This window comes from Conger conger, chromosome 4 (genome assembly GCF_963514075.1).
Source record: "Conger conger chromosome 4, fConCon1.1, whole genome shotgun sequence".
Lineage (NCBI taxonomy): Eukaryota > Metazoa > Chordata > Actinopteri > Anguilliformes > Congridae > Conger > Conger conger.
Genome location: NC_083763.1, coordinates 32763575 through 32788182, shown reverse-complemented (window position 1 = coordinate 32788182; position 24608 = coordinate 32763575). Strand labels below are relative to the sequence as shown.

At 39.3% G+C, this 24608-nt stretch overlaps 1 protein-coding gene across 1 annotated transcript in view; it reads right to left on the bottom strand.

The window, feature by feature from the left end:
• vipr2 (vasoactive intestinal peptide receptor 2) overlaps positions 1-24246 on the bottom strand; it is a 33736-nt gene extending 9490 nt beyond the window's left edge. The window contains exons 1-6 of the mRNA XM_061238945.1: positions 24205-24246; positions 22979-23081; positions 19572-19679; positions 16933-17018; positions 10446-10454; positions 6746-6843 (exon numbers count right to left, since the gene is read on the bottom strand). Coding sequence (XP_061094929.1) covers positions 6746-6843; positions 10446-10454; positions 16933-17018; positions 19572-19679; positions 22979-23081; positions 24205-24246 — 446 coding nt within the window. The remainder of the gene's footprint in view (positions 1-6745; positions 6844-10445; positions 10455-16932; positions 17019-19571; positions 19680-22978; positions 23082-24204) is intronic.
• Positions 24247-24608: the final 362 nt, after the last annotated feature.

The window sequence follows — 24608 nt, the reverse complement described above, 5'->3', positions numbered from 1 at the left end:
CCGAGTTAAAGCAGTCTTTCGAAGAACTTCCAACCTTCAGGTTATCGGTATGTTCAATCATTAATATTGGTTATTTTAATTAATTAAAATACTAAATTTGTGGTTGGATATTTCTGATAACAGTAATTTTATGAGACTGATTACTTTTCGCAGTTATACTGCAACACAACGTTTAACTGGCGCCCCGGTTTCGTAGAGAATAAAATCCCTGCGTTATTTGGCGGCCCGTGCGAGGACCCTACATAATTTGGAGTCCCGTGCGAGGACCCCTACATATTTTGGTGCCCCGTGTGAGGACCCTACATAATTTGGAGTCCCGTGCGAGGACCCCTACATATTTTGGTGGCCCGTGTGAGGAAGACTAGCTTTGGCTCAAATTTCATGTCTTGTGACTTCATAACGGATTCCCCTTCCTAATTTGGAGCTCTGCGTGAGAAAGACGAGCTTTGGCTCATGTCACGTGACTCCAGAACGAATTCTCGGCATTCTTTCTCAGCTAAATTGCCACCAGTGCAATTTTTTGAAAATACCGCTAGATGTCACCCTTGTACCATTTTTTAAAGCCTGCATGAGCCGCTTTCTCAATATACTGCCCCCTCGTGTAACATTGTGGCATTACATTCGTAATCTCACACGGTAGTTTGTTGATTGGCATTTACCTTCCGGTATAATACGTATTATCAATAATAGTATTATTAGCCGCACTGTATTATTAATTATAATTACTTTGTCAAAGTAATTTTAATAATTAATTGAATTTTACATTTAAATCCAAATTTAATTGTAATTTCAACCAATCACATTCTGGTATTTAGGATTAATGTGATCAGCATCACAGTTCCTATTTTACGGTCTTAGCCCAAGGTTTAGCACCTGGCTACGTAGCTTTCCTGAATCAGATGAACCTCACTGATTGTAGGAAAGAAATGTTCTCCTTAATCAACGAGAAAGGTCACTCCCCCACCCAGTCAAAAGACCCAATTCTAAGTTGTCTGGTCTTGAATTTTGCCAGACAGATTAGTCTTGCTCTTCAGAGCAACAAAAACTTAGAATCAGAGATGGCATACCTCAAAGGACAACACACCAGTGTTTTACTTGAGCTTCAAACTGTTGGCAAGAAAGCAGTACAATACTTGCGTGATCTGCATTCAGCCGAATCAGATCTTTGTTCCTACAGAGAGGAATTATTTCAGTTGAAGAGTGGATGCCATAAGCTACCACATCCACTCTCTTCTGTAAGCCTGCTTTCTCAGGCATGCCCAACTCCAACTTCTCCTGCTTCCTCCTTACACCACAAGGCGGGGGAAGGGGGGTCACAAATTGATTTGGGTTTGTCAGATCCTGGTTCCACAGCTTGCTCTGATGGAGACTCGTCAGTCTCCTCAGATTGCAGTGCTGTTGACCACCCATGCAATGGTTTGCCCACCTCTTCCCTGGAGAGGGAAAGGGGGGACTCCATCCCAACAGTGGTCCATCTCCGCAAGGGAGAAACAGTCAGGCAAGTACAGGACTGCACCTTCCATGCCCACCCCTCTCATGAGGAGGTCAGGGAACCCTCCCGTGCACACGGTAGAGGAGATCTAACGTTATTAATTGGGCACACAAAAAGCAACACTAATCCCGCTAGCTTTCCCTTTATAACTGAGAGGATAGGTGACAGCTCTGTACAGTACACTGACAGCGACAATTCATCTTCTGCCAACCATTGTGAGAATGACTGTTTTGTAGCTCCACCCCCTAAACCAAACCGAGGACGTCGAGCTCCGCATGAAACGCATTCACATCCAAATGTGATTTCAGGCTCTCCTTCTCCAAACAGGCAGACTAGTGCAACTTCACATGGTCTTCGCTTTGAGGAGCTAGAGGCCATGGCGAAGTATGTCCACACATTTGACCCGAAGGACTCCGAATTTAACATTCAGAGTTACTTGAGGGAAGTTGACTACTGTCACTCGGATCTGCCCAGGGCAACCGATCGAGAAAAGGTACGACTTGTATGGAAAACCTCAACCAGAGAGATCCATACATTTATGGAACAACTTCCACCACAGGTTCGTTCCAGCTATCCCAAGGTTTGTGAAGCGTTGGTAGCTGAGTACCTGCCACGGTTTGATCAGGCCACAGCCATGATCAAATCTGTGGAGGTTAAACATAGCCGTACAGAAAGACCAAAAAACTTTTACCAACGTCTTAAACATGTTTTTTTCCAGGGCAGAAACGGACCAGGCTTAGATGAAGATCAAGCCTTCAAATCCCTTTTTGTGCACAACCTGCACCCCTGCGTCCGAACTCATGTTTCACTGTTTTCAAGGGGCCAACACTCAGCCCTTGAATTAAGAAATGAAGCCCAAATGGTCTGGGACACTTTAAGGATTGTGCCCAGGAACGAGGTATTGGAAACAGCTAAGCACGTTGTTCCAACCAAGCCCGCCGGCACTTCCCAAGTTGCCCCATTAAAATCTAATGGCTCAAAACAACGGCATGTGAGTAAGTTCCCGGTTAAGAGCTACCATGGTCGCTTCTCACACTCTGATTCCAGCCGGAATTGGAGAGAAGACCGACCCGGTAGGCCCAAGCATGACCAGCCTGACTCTGATAGGGAAGATACCTTGTCTGAAGAGAGCTTCTTCAGTTCCTCTGAGGACAACTAAAGCCTCTAACCTTTGTTCAGTAGTGTGTATGCCTTGAGTAACCACTCCAAAGAGCTATCTGGTCTTGTTCAACCTCCATCAAAAGACGTTGAATAAGACTGATCTATAGCCGTGGTCTCCTCACAGGCAGACTCCCAGCTGAAGACCACTTTCTTTTGCACACCTTTCCTACCAAAGGGGGGTGGCAAAATAAACTGGTAGTTTATAGCAGCCACTTAGATTTGCATGTAGCAGCAGCAAACGCAGATCGTAAGTAGGTACTGTAGAGTTAAATCCGACACCTGTTATAACTCGTAAACGTTCATTGCTTCTTTCTACACCGACTGAACCATCGTAAAGTATTGCATGTAGAAACTACAGGGTAATCTTTACAAGTATATTGCCACACCCCAGTGTGCCTTACTCCACCTCTTCCCCAAGCAAGACAAGACCACTTGTGAGCTTACCACATCATTTAGAAATGAGACCACCTCTCCATTTCCTTCCTGATGACACAGCCATAAGGTTAAGCTTGGATACAGAAAGCTGCCCTAATTTGAAAATGCCCCCACATATTTCAGATGACAACCCTCGTCAGCAACCTGACTGTAGGGACTAGAACAATTGGTCAGTCTGAACAAGACTTCCAAAAAGGCTACAGCCTCTCCATCCTAGACCCCTACATCATCTGAACATTTTCATGGCTGGGTCATTCCTGTTGGTGCTCCACCTTCTGGACACCATCCAATAACTAACAAAACACCTGAACTAACAAAACGACTAACCCTTTCACCAAGGTTTCTCATGTTTTGCGACAATGTATTCACTGTTCGAACTTAGTGTTTCACATTGTTTGTATCATGTGTTTTAGACCAGTTTAGTTAATTGTTGATAAATGCCTGGATGTTTGTCAGTCAATTGTGAACTGTGTTACCGACCCAATGTATTTGACCTGTGGACTGTGAACTGACTTTTGTGCTCTCGAGGAACACTGGCTTCAGCCGCACCCTGAGACCACAGGGGGGATGTAGGGACTACAACTTCCACATTCCCACAGGAAAATTCTGCGACATCCACCACAAATGACGTCTAACTTGGTTCAGCCAATCCCGTAATGGCGGGAGCAATAAACGGTCCCGAATAAGAGTTCTTGGGATCTCTCTTCTGTTTCTTCTGCTTTTTCTGCCTCTTCTGCTTCTTCTCTTCGACGCACCCTTTTTGGCCATTCGCTTCAGCTCATCTGCTCCGAGACTCGGACAGAGGCTGAATGCTGCACAGCGCACTACCAGGCCTACGGACACACCCAGTTACCTCGCGGTAACTTCGTCGCCTATAGCGAGTGGAAACTGGTGTACGCGGAACGCTACATCAGTTTACCCCTGCAAAGCTCACCATCGAACAACAGCAACAAACTTTTCCACCCGGAAAAAGGACAAGCGAACATCCTTCCAGCAACCGAGTGGACCAGACGACAACGCGCGGCTAAGACGCCCCAGCCTGCGCACCTCTCCAGGACACGCATTCACAGCACCATCGCGGCTCCTATAAGGACAGCACGTCTTTTGGATGCAATGCGTATGAACTCAGTAGGAGAACAAACATTCAGGCATAGGCAGTGTTTAGTTTAGTCTTAACTGTTTTTGTGAATCTGTGTTTCAATATTTACCATCCTACCATTGTAATGTGTTTGGTTAGCTACATATATATGTACGTGAATTGATTCGCCGTCTTTTGCGCATATATAGAGTAAAACTACGCAAGTAGTCCCTTCTCACAGCTAACTCTAACTCATTACCACACCCAGAACTCTAGCTTACTCAAGCTAGCTACTCCCACCTTTCCTTTGTTCAAGCGACACGCGCGCTTGCTCGCGCCCACACACACGCACACACACACCCTAACTTCCCCTACTAATCCCCGTTAGTTTATCTGTTCTGTGTTTAATAAATAAATAAATATATTTTATTGAACCCCGGTGTCCGTTTTGGAATCGCATAGACATGAGAGCCGAGTTAAAGCAGTCTTTCGAAGAACTTCCAACCTTCAGGTTATCGGTATGTTCAATCATTAATATTGGTTATTTTAATTAATTAAAATACTAAATTTGTGGTTGGATATTTCTGATAACAGTAATTTTATGAGACTGATTACTTTTCGCAGTTATACTGCAACACAACGTTTAACTGGCGCCCCGGTTTCGTAGAGAATAAAATCCCTGCGTTATTTGGCGGCCCGTGCGAGGACCCTACATAATTTGGAGTCCCGTGCGAGGACCCCTACACTGCTGAGGATTCAATCAAATATGCTCTTTGAATCAACAACCAAATAGATGTGTAGGAACAAAACTCCGCCCTCCTGCACTCCTCCAGTGTAGTGCACAACAATGTGTCTTTCAGCAGAAGTCTTTTCACTTTTCTGGGTGGCACTGTCCAGATCCAGAAAGGGGAGATGGCAGGGAACTTGAAATCCCTCAATTAGACCATGCAAAAATATTTACGACCGTGCCTCAGTTAATATCAGTGGTTCTCAAATGTGATTATTACAATTATTTAAACATTTATGAAATAAAATAATATCCCTTTTGCATAAAAACTGATTGAATAATTTAATCTTAATTAATGAATAGATCCTGCATTAAAGTGTATATTGTACAGTATGGAGTGTATATTGCTATGATCTGATTCATATAGGCCTACTGTATGTCATTCTGGATAAAAGCGTAGAAGCAGATATATAGACCCTCTAGTATGGGCCTATACTTATAATTAATAATACGTCATTGCTAACTACTGTGCATTCTCAGTCACCCAATGATAGTGTCATCCACAAATCACTTTTATTCTCACAGTAGGAATACACATTATTATGTTGTATGTAATATATACAATCCATTTTGTATCTGTTGAATTTATCAAAATAATATGCTGCCATGTTAATGCTATGCAAATAATTGGGTATAAATGAGAGTCTTGTTCTGCACAAACTGAAATACAAGCTGTAACATGTTGTCAAAGATCTGCGCTGATACAGCATGTCTGAATGTCTGAATTACGGACATGTTCTCTGGTGTTGGATTTGAATTGAGTTACTTTTACGCAAAAAAAGGCTTCATGTTTTTACTAATTTTTTAAGGCTATCCATAACACAGAAATGGTGCAACGTAGCAATACCAAAATCGGTAGTTGGCGAGCCAGTTGCCATTGTAGTAGACCTGTGGCATTAGCATTGAGATTGATTTTGAAATGAGTGAGATATTGAGGTTCAGAGTTTGCTGTTTTGAATGGTGCCAACCAATGCAAGCATTATTTTCAGTTTCAGCTGTATAAGATGTACAAGCAAGTATCTATGATATCTGTTTGTACAAGATGTATATATTTACATTTATTTTATTTACCAGGGACAGAGCAGCTTAATCAACATTTTCAGTCACTAACCTGCATGTCTTTGGACTTTCACTGATGTACTGTGATAACTAGTACTGCTATTATTTATACTACATATTTATTACATTTATTGTGAATGTTTTGTTACTTTTTAAAATTACAGTCAGGAATAAATTCAGACAGCGCTAAAGCTTTGTCATTCAAGGATAGCCTCCAGCTACCTATAAGAGTCACAAAATGTGTGGTCCTTGTCTCTCTTCTTGAGAAATTGACAGGGGCCACAACATCTGTCGGAGCTGGATAGACCTGGATAGTTTTTTTTCCTGACCTCACTCACTTCATACAATTTTACCTTTAAGTCGACCCCCCTAGAAATATTTAAAGGTTAAATCTATGTTTCCTTTGACTTTCCATTTAGAACAAGATGACCTTATATTCTCAATCTCAGAATTTATTGGAATTGACACTTGTTTCTTCAGACCTTTCTTCAAATGCATTTTCTGGCATTTTAAGATTTTTCTCAGGACTCGCAATTTTTTTGACTGTGAGATCTACAATACACTGTACATCTAACAAAGTACGTTCAATACATGTGCCACTCTTATAATAGAATGCCCCGAACATGTAACATTCCAATTAAATTAATTGTATTGCTATCATCAGAAATGAAAGCATTTTTAAAAAGGCCAACCAGACATAGATGGTATGCACATAATATGCAGATATGCTTACCTGAAAAGGCAGAGAATGGTACTTCCTGTGATGAGAGCTATCAAGGACAAACTGTGTCCCAGCGTGTATAGTGTCTTCACCACTGTATAAAACACCAACTAAAGAAAATAAAATATATTATCTTAACATTAAGATGTAAAAATCCAGCTGCAATATATGGGATAACATTTCATATTGAGCATAACTTCACATAGCCTTCACAAACATACACAATGTTTCATCACTTTTATGATGTACATCAAATATAGTATGATACAATATGATAGTGTCATATGTAACATATTTATATCATAACATGTTGTGTATTTCCTATAAAGCATTCTTAAAAAACTGCAGTGCGTTCTGATGGCTGACATAGGGAGTTACATAAAATGCACAAGAAAATGAAATTCATTTTGAGAAAACTGTACCAGCCATCATAAAATACTTTATTACAAGGGGCTATAAGCAAATAAAATTGTGTTCATTATGGTGATATGTATGATTTATTAAACATGGACACTGTTTTTATAATGAAAATGATCATCACAATGCCTGCTTTAAATCATTTTGGACACCATGCTCATGTCATTTTAGCCATTCCATGTTTAAAGCTTCCTGGTGAAAGCATTTCAGTTAGAATTGATTTAGAATGAGTCATCATGATCTTTATAAATTAGAGCATACTCACAGCACCCAGACATCCCAAAAACATCTTAGATTGATGTCAGGGATGCTGAACAACAAAAAGATGTCACTCATTGCTGTCGATACAAAAGCTGATCAGACTGCCAATGTGGAATTATGGCAAATGTCTTTCTCTGTAAGGAGATCCCATAACTCATAGTTCCTGGCTCAGCTAATACAAAAAATACCTTTCTTCTGAACTTCAGGATAAAACATGATGGGTATAACAAGAGATCACAGTGCATTTGTGTTGCCTCTCCATAACAGTACCAGAATATTATTTTAATGTCTAGATATTATGGTAATATTTTCATTTTATATGACTCTGCCAATGTCTGGGTAGTTTCAGTTCAGTGTGATTGAAAATTAAGTGCCCAAAAACTGTTAAACCAACATGTTTCCATATGTTATTCTCCTGAGGTTTTCACCTCCCACCCCTCTGGTAGTGAGACAGCGCCAAGTCACTTTTCTGGAGGATAACTTGCAGAAGGAACTGGGTTTATATGTTTCCAAAGGCAATTTTACACAGCTAAAAAAAGAATATGTAGGAAGGTTTGAGGAAAGAACGCAAAGACGTTTATTGGCGTGACCATGGAAATTCCTTGTTCCCCTTCTGCCACCCTGCCATAGAGGTTCAGCCCTGCTATACTCAGAGTAGGGGGTATATGCAGAGAATAGGGGATTCAAAGGTGATTCAATCCTGTCCAGGAAGTACCTATAACCTTCTGCCCTCTCTGTCGTTTTTCAGGAAATTACTCCTGGTGTTTAATCCCCCAACTCCCCTTACCCTGGTACACAATGAATATCCAATAAAAAAGGCATCCAGTAATACCACTTCAAACAGGAACAGTAAAAGTAATACGCTTTCCCCAAAATGTATTTTTTCAACAGCGAAAAACATTGCTCAGCACCACTGCTTTTCAGTGTGGCAGCACTACCTCTGCGCACTTTGCAATAAATTAAAGATATCATTTTAAGTATAACTAATTGTTTGTTCTCATCACAAAAAACAAAATTCTACTACAATCTATTGCTAAACTGTTCTGATGAAAACAATATCCATGTTGGTTAATTATGCAGAACCACTGTTATTATTCTGCATTATTTAAAACAAGTTCAGTTTACAAATGTACAAGTACTTTAACTATAGCCACTGCAACTGAGAGTGTTCATAAAATGTTGAATCAATCAAGTAAGACTAGGGATCAGGGCTATGTTTCCTGATAACGATGTCTCTTAGCGTTTTACGAAGGCTTGAAAGGTATACCTTACTAAAGCTGTTACTATTCTCGGTGTGTTTCCTGAACTATCCCTTAGGAGGTTGCTTAAGCTTCTACCTGCGATGTTACTAGGCCCAACGACAGCTCCAGGATTGATTCTGCACTCTGTGCAGCGACTGCTTGACCACGTTATGAGAGAGTAGTGTTCTCTATAAATAAAACACTGCAGGAATACTTTAAAATATTGCATTTATCAAACTGAATTATCCAACCGACTATATATATAATTTTTGCCAAATGGGTGCAAGAGCCCAGCACCTCCGATTGTGGTATCACACCTCATCTCACTATGCCACCTGGCAATAAGCCATCTTTGGCATGTCATGCTTTATTTACATTATTTATGCCGAAGTTAAATCATCAAAATTATTCTTCATACTTCATACTGCAAACCTGGCTTTATGCCTCTTATAGAGACAAACTGAACCAAATCAATTTCATTTGAATAGCAAAGATTGGGCAAAAAAACAGGCCTGAACCCCCAAAAAGCATGTAAGAACACTCAAGCAGTGGTGAGAAACTCCTGAAAGGGAATTCTCAGGAAGAACCCGGCTACAAAGGGCTCAAGCCCTGGTGTAGCCATGATAAGATCCTCACAGCCCTTGAGCAAGACTGTTTAACCCCACATTGCTCCAGGGGGATTAGTCTAATTAACTGTGAGTCACTTTGAATAAAAGCATCAGCAAATAACATGTAGGCCTAAAGTAATAGGAGGCAATCCCCCAGCCAGGCCCCCCAGACCCCCACCTCCCCACCCTGTGATTTTGGGCTCGGTGCTCAAGGTGGCATTTTAGCTTTGTATGTTTACAAAAATAGTGCCAAAAATAGTAACTTGACAAACCCATACATTCTGAATAAATGCAGCCAAGATTAACTAGAAATAGAGCATCTATTGGCTTCTTATATAATTATAATAATGTGTTATTTAACTGTCTCTTTTATCTAAAGCAACTGACAGTAGATTCGACCAAGCAGGGGACAATCCTCCCTGGAGATTTGTGGGGTTAAGGACCTTGCTGAAGGGCCAAACAGCTGTGAGGATCTTATCGTGGCTACACCAGGGCCTGAACTACCAACCTTTCTGGTCTAGCCTGCATGCTGCCTAGATCTGGAAGCATTGTGTGTGAATATCAATCATTGTTTTCACCATGCCTTCATCAGAAAGAAAACATTGCATTCACCTGGTATTTTTTTAATCAACCCATGATACTTCTCTGCATTTGGCCCAAAAGGCCAGGCCGATGGCACCCTCAACAGGGTGTGTTATCCTAAAGCTTGATTTATACTTCTGCCTTGAATCTACGCAGAGCCAACGGTGTAAGTACCGCCTAGCTGCATTCTCAACATGCACCTCTCCAGAAATGTTCAAGAGTAGTAACCATTTTATTTTGTGTGTGTTAAGGAAAGGGGGCGATACTTAAGGGGTTAATCTAACTTGTTTGTATCATTATTTGAGATTGTGTTGTCGAATGGTGGGACTCCTATACTATACTATACTATACTATACATTTTTATATATTCTATAAAATTATTACAGATGATGCATATCTTGCATTGACGCTAACTGTTCTTTTGGTAATAAAATGTATTGTAGCCCTTTAAGTTCTAGAAACACAACCATCGATAGAAAAGTTAGGCTTGAAACCAAGAAGCCTCATAACCTCGCTGTACTAATTCATTGTCGTGATTAAGGAATTCCAAATTTAAATATTAATATTGTAAACTTCCATTCATCCATCCATCCATATTTTAACCCGCTTATCCTGAATAGGGTCGCAGGGGGGCTGGAGCCTATCCCAGCATACATTGGGTGAAAGGCAGGAATACACCCTGGACAGGTCGCCAGTCTTGACATTACATTACATTACATTAATGGCATTTGGCAGACGCTCTTATCCAGAGTGACATACAACAAAGTGCAAAGTGCATACCCATAACCAGGGATAAGTGCACTGAAAGACCATAGAGGGAAGTACATTTTTTTTCTTTTTCTTTTTTTCTTAATCTTAATACCGCAACACGCAAATGTATGAACAAACCGCTTACCTAGCCAAACTAAACATCCTGATACAAGTAAATCACAGAAAGACAACAATTATGGTTTACAGGGAGGTAGGGAGGGACAGGGAGAGCTGCAGCTTGAAGAGGTTCCATTCACTCACACACTCATACCCACTCTCCAATCAGCCTAACCGGCATGTCTTTGGACTGTGGGAGGAAACCGGAGTACCCGGAGGAAACCCACACAAACATGGGGAGAACATGCAAACTCCACACAGAGAGGCTCCAGTCTACCAGGATTCGAACCCAGAGACCTCCTTGCTGTGAGGCGGTAGTGCTACCCTTATATTGTAAACAATGTCATATTAATATTACAAAATGTATATGTATGAAGTTAATTTATTTGATTTACACAGTTTATTATGTGTATTTTTACAGGGCTAGCATTTCACGGAGTTCAGCTCCCTTGAATAAATATGACATAAATACTTTAGCGCTGAGATGTGTTTCACAACAAAATGCACATTGGTGCATTATATATAAAGATGAACTTACAACCTCAACCTCAACCTACAAAGAAAATAATATACACTCATGACAAGCTGTTTCTGCATGATTTATCACTAATTGGCAGGGTGGCATATCGTGACATAGCTTTCAACTATTCATTGACATAGTCATTTTCAAATGTCATGATAAATCAGTGGTATGACACCAGTGAGCCTTCTATGCAGGTTGTTATGTCAGTTCTGTCATAATATGAACCAAAGATTCTTATAACAATGGTGTCATTGACATGACACTTCATGACAGGTATTATGTCATGTCCTGACGACCACTGTCAAATAAAGTGTTACCAACGCAATAAATAATTATCCAGCTGCTTACAGTAAACACATAAACCAAAATAGAAGAAACACATTTTGACAATTGTTGGTCTTCTGCAACTGGAATTTCTAACTAAGACAGTGGGTGAGTTTGTTTAAAGACTGAAATTGCTTCTGCGTTATGTGTTTATATGCATGTGGGAATTATTTACATGTTTTTCCTGCTGTTTACATTTGAATGTCACTGTGTAGGCTAATGCTGTTAGGCACCTTAAGACAGGAGGTTGCTAGGATACTAGTACATTCTGCCTTGCTTACTGGTATAAAGAAACAGCAGCCTGCTGCACCAGTATAACCACGCAATAACTTACATCACAACTAAATTTGCTTTGATATAGAGTTAATTTACACCTGCTTCCTACCAGGAGTAAGTCCATTTCTAAAATAGCCTTGCCATGGCGCATTGATTTGAAAGATTACAGGAAACACACACTTGCACTTTTGTTTTCGCCAAGCTGAGATAATGGAGTTTCTCTTTAAATAACCTATAGGAATACAGTTCCTCAGTAAATGATAACAGAGGTTATAACAAAGTATTTTATTTCATACCAAGTTAATAGTTGGAGAGCAATTAGTGGTGGCAGCTAGTAAGGATGGGCCCCGGTGCAATTTTTTTATGGGCCCTTCCTCTAAGACGCAGGCACACGCACGCAAACGCATATATAATCTATGCATGTACACACACACACAGCGCCATTGGACAGACATTTTACAATACATTACATTAATGCATTTGGCAGACGCTCTTATCCAGAGCGACGTACAGTTGATTAGACTAAGCAGGAGACAATCCTCCCCTGGAGCAATGCAGGGTTAAAGGCCTTGCTCAAGGGCCCAACGGCTGGGCGGATTGTGGCTACACCGGGGATCGAACAACAACCTTGCGGGTCCCAGTCATGTACCTTAACCACTACGCTACAGGCCACCCAGTCTAAAATAGATACATGGTATAAATTCAACATGATCACATATTGTACAAAGAAAGTGTAATAAGCATGACCGAGACAAGTTTGCATATTTAAGGATAAATGAACACACACCATTGTTAAGGCAAATGTAGTCTTTGTGTTATTTTCCGGTGAGTGGTTAAAATAAAAAAGACCTGTAAAAAACCAGATTAACTGATATAAGACACAGAGAGACATGGCCCCTCCGAAACTAAAGGCCCCAGCGCTGCTGCACTTGCTGCACCTGCCTATATCACCGCCACTGAGAGCAATACATATAAAAAAGAAACAAAACTACAGTTAAGGTCCTGTAGTCCAAAATGCATCCACTAAAGGCCCATAACAACCACCTGTAAGAGCCATTGAGATAGTGGTTGTGTCTCAAATTCCATGCTCCGAGTGGCTGTTACCGAATCATGCTATAGAGCTATCAGAAAACTAAAACTAAGGTAATTGCAGGGAACAAATGAGCACACAGGCCGGAATTTGACATTCCGTGTACAGATGGTCTCTCTCTCTCTCTCTCTCTCTCTCTCTCTCTATCTCTATCTCTCTCTCTCTCTCTCTCTCTCTCTCTCTCTCTCTCTCTCTCTCTCTCTCTCTCGCACAGCCAGCAAAATAGCATTTCAGTTCAGGGGTGGTCAGGGTCAGTTAAAACACAAATGATTTGACACCAAATTAGCATTTATTTCAAACAACTAAATTATCTAACCATGGTGATGAAAAACATTTAGTATAGGACCCATTATGTTTAAAACAATACGCATTGTTCTTCATCTAAATGAAGAACACACATTCAATCATGTATCTCAGTAATCAATGGGAACAGCTGGTTAAGCTTGTAAACATTACATCACATCTATACCCTTTGAAATATAACCATTTTGGCCTGAGATCCAAATTATATGCCAGATTCTCACCACCCTGAAGGACCTAGGGACAATCAGAGTGTTAGCAGCACTATACAAACTTCATTAATTTCATAATTGACTAAATGATTGACTGAACAACACACTGGGCTTCATTCATCATATCATTCATAAATTTGTGCAATTGGAAACAAATAAATTCTGTTGGATTTATCAAATGCACGTAGACACAGCTTTTTTTATATCCACATGTGTATGTTGATGAATACCTATCAATTCTAAATGAAAATCACAAAACTTGTGATTAGCATAAATTGAAGCCCCTAAATTTCCATATAAGGAGCTTGGAATTCCATTGCAGGCAATTTAAAGAGATGGCCAAGAAAAGACCTCTAGTGAAGTGGCGATAGGGAGTACATAAGTAATACAAGCAGTGGATTGTCTGAGCTGGGGCATGGTATACAGTGGGCTCCAGAATCAGCAACACCCCTGACTGGCAATACCCCCCCCCCTCCTAAAAATAAAATATACATGATTACTGAGAAACTCAAAATGCTGAAGATGTGATGCTGTAATTCATTAATGTTTCAATGGAACCAACCAAACCATTAAACATCCATTTCCTAAAAAATAGTTTTCACCAAAATCAAGGTTCCATAATTGCCACCCCTGGTTTAGTACTTGGAGCATCTGGCAAAGATAACAGCTTTTCCTGTAATGCTTGACAAGGTTAAGGAACACATTTGGACAGATTTTGGACCATTCTTCTATCCAGATCCTTGAACAATCCTTCAGATTCTCGGGTTTGCCCTCTTCAGTTCAGCCCACCGTTATTTTATTAGATTGAGGCTTGGGTCATTGTCTTGCATTGTCCACTACAGCCAAGTCTCAGCCTTGTGGTAGAGGGAACCAGATTGTCAGCCACAATTGCCTGATACTTGGTGGATACCATTGACTTTAACCAGTTCCACTGACCCACCACCAAATCTCCTTTTATGCCTCTCTGTTTCAATGCCAAACATGCCGATGCTGTATCTAAAAATGTTCAATTTGGTATAATCTGACCTTCATTCAATAAAAATGTAAATGACCAAATGAGACCAAAATGTTTTGGTCAGATACAGCATCAGCAAGATGATGAACCAAAAAAAACCTCAGCAAATAAAAGCTTGGCCATAGCAACAAAGCCTAAGCTATGACTTCTACACCCTGCACTTCTTATAGAGTCTGCACAGTAACAAAAACGCCCTCAGACGCATAGTGGGCTGTATAACCCAGTTGCACCAGCCAGGCAACCTCCGTACATACAGACACCAATACAAATACGCAATCCTGTTCGTTCATCCCTGTAATATCCGTCTGTTTAAATGTCCGAAGAAGTTGGGCCTCCGCAAACCTGGTCATGTGTCACTGGTTGCCAGCCTGTCCCCAGTTTAGTAGATACGAGACTGCCCTGTAAATTGACTGTATGATCTGGGTTATCCTCCCTTTTAAGTCTCTGATTCCACAGGTTCCATTGGGTCGATGTAGACTTTAAAACAATGAATCAGAAAAATCCCAATCCACTCTGTGCCTGATTACATTTGGCATTACAGCCCCAAACACAGCAAGGTGCTATATAATTATAATTATTATTTTGTCCAAACATGTCAATGGTGTGTATGGCCAAAATGCTCAATTTTGGTCTCATATGACCATAGCACTTTCTTTCAGTCATAATTCTAGTGAGGTTTAGCAAACTTCAGATTCTTGGTTTTGTTTATTTTGCTGAGTAAGGACTTCCAAAGAGTTTGTTGGTATGGATGTGCTATTTTATGTTTCTTTTTAAGACGTGTTGACCCCAAGATGAAACCAATTTCTGCAATTCTTAAACTGTGATCCTTGGGCTCTTTATGGCCTCCCTCGCCATCTTCCTTCCTTGTCATGATATGAGAATTATGCACTGTCATGTGTTGTGGAAGTTCCAGGTCGGGACATGAACAATAGACATGACTGAAACCCAGTTTCTGGTTCCCCTCATTTTTATTCTCTAGTGAAACTGGAAGTGTTGGAATGGCACAAAGTAGTTCCTTTAGACTGAGATTAACTAAATTCAGTAAAACTGAACGATAATAGTTAGGGGTGCCAATAAGTATGGCACCTATGGTTTTCAGAAACAATTAGATTACTTAAAAATACAATAGGTAATTTCGGACTACTAACGGTCAAGAAAGGAATTGCAGCAACAAACAACCTCAAACCAAAACACTGTTTATCCTTCCCTCAGTATGAATATAACAATAAAGTTAATAATATAGTATAGTATAATAAAATAAAGTGTTATGATACAGTTCAGTGTTTTGTAAAGCTGACGGTGACAAACGCAACAGAGCCTGCTGTCTTAGTAGTGTTCTATTAAGAAAATCTTGACTTTGGTATGATAGACAACACTATTTATATTTTTTGTCTTTTTCGAAATTTTCACTTTAACTAACCAACTATATTATGAGCAAACCAGCTATTGGGCTATGTAACTAGCTGGCTGTATAACTAAGATGTGATAGTCTGCCACAAATTATGCAACTGTAACTTACAGTTTGAGAGAAATAAAGGTTTCGCTAAACACGGATGATTGAATGCGTAAAGAGATAAAAGTGACAAGCGATCACTAAAACTATCGCTATCAGTAACAGCAAGCAAATTAGCTATTACTAGTTAGCTTACCGAATTTACAAATATCCACCTGATTCATACTGCCTATATTTTATCGTTAGCTAACTAGGCTATAGATAATTTGCTTGATAATTTGCTTGCTGCTACCGATTGTAAACTGGTATTGTTTTATAACTAGATCTAGTCTTTGCTTTCGATAATAAGCATAATAAGCAAAATAACAATAGTTTGATACAGAGTGACGGCCCAACAAATGTACTCTTTGAAACCCAAATTTAAGGACTATAAACACAGGCAGAGGGTGAGTCAACATGTCAGTGAGCTTTTTTCAATAATAGGAAGAGATTTATAATGGTCTTGTAATAATGTTTTAACACACCTTGTGTACCTTTTAATAAAAGAGATTGAAACATGACAGTAAATGTATTGAAATAAAATATATAGTTTCCCCATATGTTTAAATATAACAGAGATTTTTATCTTTTTTTTTTATCTGAGTCTATTATATGCAGCCTTCTTTCTCAATTTCTTCTATTAAGGGTGGCAATAAATCTAAAGTGTGTGTGTGTGTGTGTGTGTGTGTGTGTGTGTGTGTGTGTGTAACAGTCCAACCAGTGATTTCAGAACAGCAGTGAGATACGCATTTGCCCATCAATAACAGCACGCTGTACAGAAAACACGATCACACAACATCTCACTCTGCATGGGGCCAGTACACTCTTTAAAACAGCACACTCACTACAATATTATGTTTATTATGTTCCCCACAACAACAGCACAGTCCACAATGGTAAACATTCTCCACAAGAACAACACATCACACATCTCAACTACAACACAGTCTTCATATTGTCAGTGCTCTCAGCAGAGTGATGTTGCACTAACCTTCTTTGTCTCAGATCCACAAGCACTGTTTATGCTGGGAAACACTTCAGACCATCCATCCTCCGTACAGTTTTTGCTGATGTTTCCTGTGGGGAAAAGAGTTACTTTCACACTTCTGATGGTACTCTCTTCCCCTGGAACCAGAGGCTCCACCCATAGTTTGTTGTACGTCGCTCTGGATAAGAGCGTCTGCCAAATGCCAATAATGTAATGTAATGTAATGTAGATATTTAGCCAAAAATGAACCATCGAGTCAAACTGTGCATTTACATGGTACTTCAGTTGCACATTGCATGTGCAAGAAGCCACTGTTATTCAATTAAGCATTACTTTGTTTGGTTTGAAGCTGGGCTAGAGAAGAGAAATTGATTAAATTGAATATTGACTACTAACATACAAAATAATTGTAATAAAAAATGCCTTATACACTGCTTCTCCATGCCACTGTCTGTTTTTAAAACCTACTAAAAAGAATACCAAATCAATCTCACATCAGAGAAAGTGCATTTCCATTTATATTTAAAGGGTGAGCAAAGTAAGCTAAATATTTAATGGTCTTGGGCACACCAGAGAAAAAGGAGAGAAAGACAGAGGGAACATATCACACAATACAAAGAGAGGGGTACAATTGGAGCACTTATGAGATTGGGCTGTCGAGACAGAATGTAAACACTGGCAGAGAACATTTATCGGTATGCCTCTTTGCCTCTGTGAGCTGTACAAACACAGACAAACACAGAGCTGTTCCCTCTGGGGCTGGTTGCATGAACATAGCTGAACTAGTCAATGACCTTGTCACAATTTGGTTTGACACGTTTTCACACATTTGATTTAACAGATTTTTAGTCTGTTTTTCATATTGATGATTCTCTGCATTTGGAATTTTTTTGGAATTAAAATGTATTGTGGATTTGGTTGTCTGGACTCTTGCCATGAAAATAATAGCAATATTTGCCTGATTCTTGTTGTCTGTATTCATATAGGGTGAGGTCCCCCACATACTTACAAAATAAGTATGATACCCAAAAAAATGGTATCAAGTTCAATCACTTTCAGAAGCCTATATTCTGTGGCCAGATTGATTGAAAGGCAATATTAACTGAAATGGGTCCATTGGAGCAACTCTCAGTTCAGAGGGTAGAACGGAAATCTCCAGGATGATACGAAAAGCCTGTTTGTTTAGTTTTAACAGCTGCATCAGCCTTGTTAAAAAATACAAATTGTATAGCAGGCTCATATGAATGTTTAAATGATAAATAATATAACTAGATAAATAACTAGAACTGTAGTAAGTAACCCAAACACACATCTAACTTATATATACAGACTGTTCATGTGTAAGTTAATTAACTGGCAATGTTGAGATATTTACTTTTTTTTTCTTTTCTTTTTTAAAGCATGCAAAATCCCTTTTCAATTCTGAAGACACAGATTGTACCCAGACAAAGTCATAGGTAATGGCTACAAAACAATTATTAGACGGTTAAACAGACCACATAGTACTGTAATAAAAAGGCATAACACATATGGAATGGTTGCAAACTTCCCAGGAAGATGATCAAAATCCACACTTAAAGGGTTAATTAAAAACAACAAACATGTTCTGAACAATGGTGATCTCAGTCCCCAGACTTAAATCCCATGAAAAACCTGTGTTCTGAACTGAAGAGGGGGGTATTAAACCAGGGGTGCCAATAATTAAGGAATCTGTTTGGGAAAATACATATATTTTAGTTTATTCTATTGCATCATTAATAACATACACTACTTTATGCATATTGGAAGTGTGTGCTATAGTCCAGATAGGTCATACATAAATTTGCTTGAGCATAGCTGGGTGGTGTGGTATAGTAATTGTACATACACTAATAGGAACACCCGCTTATTCATTTAGGTACATTTTTACTCTATTACACCTACTTATTCATGTGATTATCTAATCAGCCAATTGTGTGGCAGCGGTGCAATGCATACAATCATGTAGATATGGGTCAAGGGCTTAAATTAATGTTCACATTAACTAAACCATCGGAATTGGGAAGATGTGACATTAGTGAATGCAAATTAGAAGCATTTGGGATGTCACGATTGTGGTCTTAAAACTACCAATACGAAATACTCAACCAGGCAGCAATGTCGAGCATTGTATGGCTTTCAGGAAAATAAATATAATTCATTACATGCATTTATGAAATAATCTTTTCATGAACCAAATCATGATTTGATCTTTAAATCAGACATGCTATCGGAGGCGAGTTTTGATAAATATCATTGAACCATTTAATATCTTCTGGAAGAAACATATACAAGCCTGCTCTCTTTTGAATGGTGAGTATGGTCCACAAATTGGTTATTTGAGGACAAAATGACAGAAATAAAATAAAGTTAAAACATAAAGGTCCGCAAAGGCACTGCACCCCAATTGATCCCAATATTAGCAAAACCATTTTCCCCCAGAGGTCTCCAATCCAAATATAAACCTAGCCCAGTACCACTTTTCACCGGCCAAAAAAACCCCCACATGTTTCATGTTAAACGGACTCTTACTCACAATGAGAGAGCAAATTTCTAATTTTATTACATAAATGTTGTCACATTTCAGATCAATAAAAATAATTATCACAGTGATAAAGACTCACCATCTCTGCCAAACAGGTTTCGGAGTACAAGCGGACAAGGATTGGTGACCATCACTCCAACCTCCGCATGGTCCCAGCATGATATGTTATCCCATGTCCCCCTGCATCCTGGTAAAACAGCATACAAATATTTAAAGCAGGGGTCACCAACCCTGTTCCTGGAGATCTACTGTCCTGTTGGTTTTCACTCCAACCTCAGCAAAGCACACCTCATTCAACAGCTAAAGATCCTGTTGAGCTGCTACAGGGATAAACAGGGTTGGTGACCACTGATTTAAAGGGTGCACGCATGTATGCACATGAAACACACACTTGCATATTATCATCGGCATTGACATGCCAATGCAGGTTACAAAATGTAAAATTATTTCTGATAATAACAGTGGACCGTAACTGATAACATATCATTTTTAACATTTGATAGCTCACAAACACACAAATCAATCAACTCTTTTGTTGTGTTCTTGATTAGTAAAATACATGAAGTATAATTTTCCTGCTCAGTGCATGGCGATACATTACTGGACATACATTTTCACAGATATCTTGCATATTAACCATGTTTTTACCTTAAAAATAGTGCAGTATAATACTGCATAGCCATAACCTGTACATATGCATGCTCTGTGACTTACTCTCATTATTTTGGAATAGTCTGCTTGACTAGTGTAACAAATCAGAAGGCTTTTGTTCAAGACCCAGAGTTTTAATGTTCCATAGTCACATGAACTAAAGAACTAAAGTTCACAGAAGCCAAAACAGAAGGGCAAATCCAAGATTGCAGTACCACAAAACAAGACTATGGTCAAAATCCAGATAAACAAGTCACAGCCAAATGCATATACACTGTAAAGATTTAATTAAAAACAGTTATTTCAAATAGTAATTTGTAACATTATCAGTGTCTTTCTTTATTTTATGATCAATGTAATGCTACCTTGGTGAATAAAAGTATCCGTTTCTTTCAAATTTCTCAGTGATTCCAAACCTTTGGTAGTGTAAGCAATCAGGCAAGTTTTGTGCTAAAATATCCCGGCAGGGAAGACATTCTACAAAAACCCTTGTTTGAAGGTCCAATTCCCCTCCTTGGCACGTCTGTACTGCAATTCCATCTCTATCTATAACATTATTTGCTTTGCCAGATTTAATAAAGTGGGAATGCAGTATATGCAAAGTGAACTGTCTTTTCTGCATTAAGAGGTCATACCTACTGTGTAGAATAAACGATTAAACAGAAGGGAAAAACTGCCATGATTTTTCACTGCGGACTAAACAAAACAAATGGCAAGTCACGGGATGGCTTGTGCTCTCCATGAGTGAACAGAGATAGGATCTCGGGATTTCAGCACAGAAAAGGTCATGGCTTGTGACATAAATATGTGAGAATAGCAGGTGACCCCCCCCCCCCAGCTAGGGCCACTCTCCCCTTCCCACCACCTTGAAATATATAATGTAAAAATTATCATTACCTCTACATTGTTGCTTGTTCATTACACAATCTCCTTCACTGTACCACACTAAATGATCCTATGCTAACAGCTGACCAAGGAGGACAGGCTAAGATTGATGAAGTCAAACATTAATCCACTGTAGATGATGAACTAAGAACATAATCCCCTATGTTATAGGGGTGAAGCAAAGTTTAAACTGTTAAAGCACATTGTATCCTTCTTCACCATGGTTGCAGCTGTGGTATATAGTCCCATGAGTCGTAGGCACTCAGATGCGTAAATAAAAAAATAAAAATAAAAATAAAAAATAGATGCCTGGGTTCACCTTGTACTCAAAATGTATTATCTCTTGTCTCCTGATGAGAAAAAATGAGGTTCTGCCTTTGTCACATTGATTTATTGAAGTCATCAGTGTGGCTTTAACAACAGTGGAAATATTGGCCATACAGCAGGAGTGTCAGACTGGAATGGAGGAGCAGTTGTGTGTGCTCTTTTTTGGTATGTTTCCTAAAATACACCACAGTAAAATAAACATCAGTTATGGAATGTCGCTTTAGAGTTTACACCAAGCACATTCTATGGCTAATTTGGAGCTTAATGACATACAAAATGCAATCCCTCCAGTAATATGCAAGTTAGCGCCTCTACTGTTTTGTGATTTGCTTGTTGGTCTGAGGCTGTGCTGACAGCTAACTAATGAGTAATGACAATTGATTTTTATGCATAAATGTCACTGATTTGAACTGAGTATCTGCAAAGGGTTTGTATTTATGCTGCTATTTGTGTTGCAATCTCACCCAGCCAGACAGTGCTTATGAATGATCAGCAAGCAAGGTTTATTGTTTATTGAATAAACATGTGTCTTAGAGCTTCATGATTACAAGAATTTCACATGTAGATATGGTCTCTCTCTCAACATTTTCGGGGAAGGGAGGATTAATTAAAATGTGTTTAGCAACAGCAATTCCTGAATCCAGCAGTTTTAACTGTCAACACCCTTATTTAAATGTCTAGCACACTGAATCCTGAACGCAAGCATGTCAACAGTTAAAACACCTCATGTAAAATATGTTTATTTGATTTAATTTGAAAAGATATATGAAAGATATAAATTCAAGTAAATCGCCAAATTCAGGGATAGGCAGAACAACCTCTTGGATCAACTTTTATCAAAATGTACAACTGCAACCAGGTGAAAATCAATAGATTAATAAATCTATTTTTTAATAAAAGAAAAAAATATTCACGTCTATTCTAAAGACGTGGTTCATCTACCTTAAAACAATGATGGTTGCAAACAGACACACAACAGTCACAATGGAAATAAAAATACCAAACCCCAGCTTGTTTGCTCCCAAAATGTTCCAGACCTGAAAACAGCCAGTATTCCAAAAAGACCAGTGATGAACCAAGGTGCAGGACTTCAAATGTTAATGAGGTCTGCTCTGCCATCCCCATTGAGAGACACACACAGAGATACATGTACACAAGTACGCACAAACACACTCACACGCACACACACACCCAGTTCTTGCTCCTTATCCATCAGCAGCCCACTGGCCCTGTGGAATTTCCTATTAGTTCCCTGACAACATCTATTAAACCGTCTTGTGTGTTCACTCAGATGCTCTTATGTGGAGTGATGTACAATAAAATACTGAAGAACATCTGCATTACTCTCACATAAACAAAATGTGGTGGCCCCAAAGGCCCTAAATATAGGTCTGACAGCCATTCAGTCACTACTAATTTGGGAAGGTTATTAATGTTTATTTTACATGTTTATGAAAGAATCATAGCTGGATATTCAATAATATGGTCATTATACTGAAATAATTAGAATATTGCAGAAAGCATCCCATGGATGGTTAAATGTCTCACAAGTGCTTTGGCCTTTGTTCAGTTTTTGCATGAATTTTGATGGAGGAATTATAAAAGTAATTAACAGGTCCTTACCTTTGGAGTACAGGTAGGGCTGTTCCTTAAGTCGTCCACTACATTCATCCTCTGCTGTCTTCAGATCTGACATGAAGTGACACACAGGGTGCCTTCCGTGGGTCTGGGAATGAACAGGAACAGAGCAACATTTCTCATAAGCAAAAGCTTTTTCCATTTGGAACTGACATGCAGGTCCACGTAGGAAAAAAGGAACCATTGGCTTACATTATTGTCTTTTACAACCACAATGTATCATGAATTGACAAGTGAAAACAAAAAATCAATAATCTTTTCATTTTTCATTCATTCATCGGGATTTTACTACATTTGGTAAAAGGCACTTTTATAACAAGACTTGATGTTGATCTTCAGTGAAAAAATTGTAATTCATCTATTTTTCTTGTCTTGTATTTTTGTCATCCAGAAACAAGAACTGGAAATTCCCTTTGCAGTGCCATTGCATTAGTTTCAGACAAAAAAAAGCATTTTATTGTAAAATAATATTTGTGGCCTTAATAAATATATGCTAAATACATAAACAAAGTCCGCCTATGTTGATTTTGAATCATGTTCAGTTGCATGAGGTAACAGCAGGTTAAGGTTGCTTTCTCACCTGCTGTGTTTGGAGCAGTTTAATCAAACTCTGGACTGTTCAGTCCTTTAGTTTAGTATGTTTGGCCATGTGAATGCTCGCAATCAAACTCGGTGCACACCAAATAAAAGCTCTTGGACCTCTTATGAGAGGCGGTCTCGTGCCACTTCCTAGCAAACTTATGCGGTTCGATTTAAGTGAGAATACAATCTGACCAATTCCCCTCCCAATTGCAGGAAGTGATCCAAACACACTGTATGATGGGTTGCCAGTGGGCAATTTTTGACATTACACAAGCAGGCTGCAGGTGACAAAATGAGTGGCAGAGGACAGACCTGGAGCGCTGCAGAAGTCTGATATCTTCTGGATATATGGTTCCGAAGATAAAACAAATGCTTGATAAAGTCCACGAAAATGCTGCCTTTTTAAATTATTCAATGATAAACTGCAGGAGAAGAGGTTTGTACGCACAACAGAGCATTGCCGTGTAGGCTGAAATTAAAAAAACTTTGATAGCAACTTTTCAAAGTCCGCAATGCCCTGCATAAAAGTGCCATTTTATTGCAGCACATCGTCATTGCAATATATGAATCAACACATTGCTGACAAACCTGAACCTTATGTCGTTCATACTGAGTAGATTGAATCCCACGATCACCAAATGCAGCCGCATCAGCCCCATGCTGTTTTTCATATTCGGTTGATTTCTGCGATTTGTATGGGCACCTGCAAAAGGCTCTTTTACATTTTAAACCGGCTAAGTTCTGGCCAATGAACGAACACATTTTGCGAGTAAATTTTTTTTTCTGGTCTGCTTAAATTTGTGCATTGTGCAAGCAAATCTGCCAAATAGAAAACAAAAATATCAAATTCACTCTGATTCGGACAAGGAAAACAGACTAATAGGACTAACAGACTAACAGCCATGCAGACTGTTTGGAGGGTGTATTCTGAAAATCAGGCATGGGTGGTGGGGCTGGGGTTTAGACCAGAGCCCTCAGGGCTATGTTGTGTTGGAATTGCAATTAATGACCCTCAGGGGGCGTGGGGTTAGGG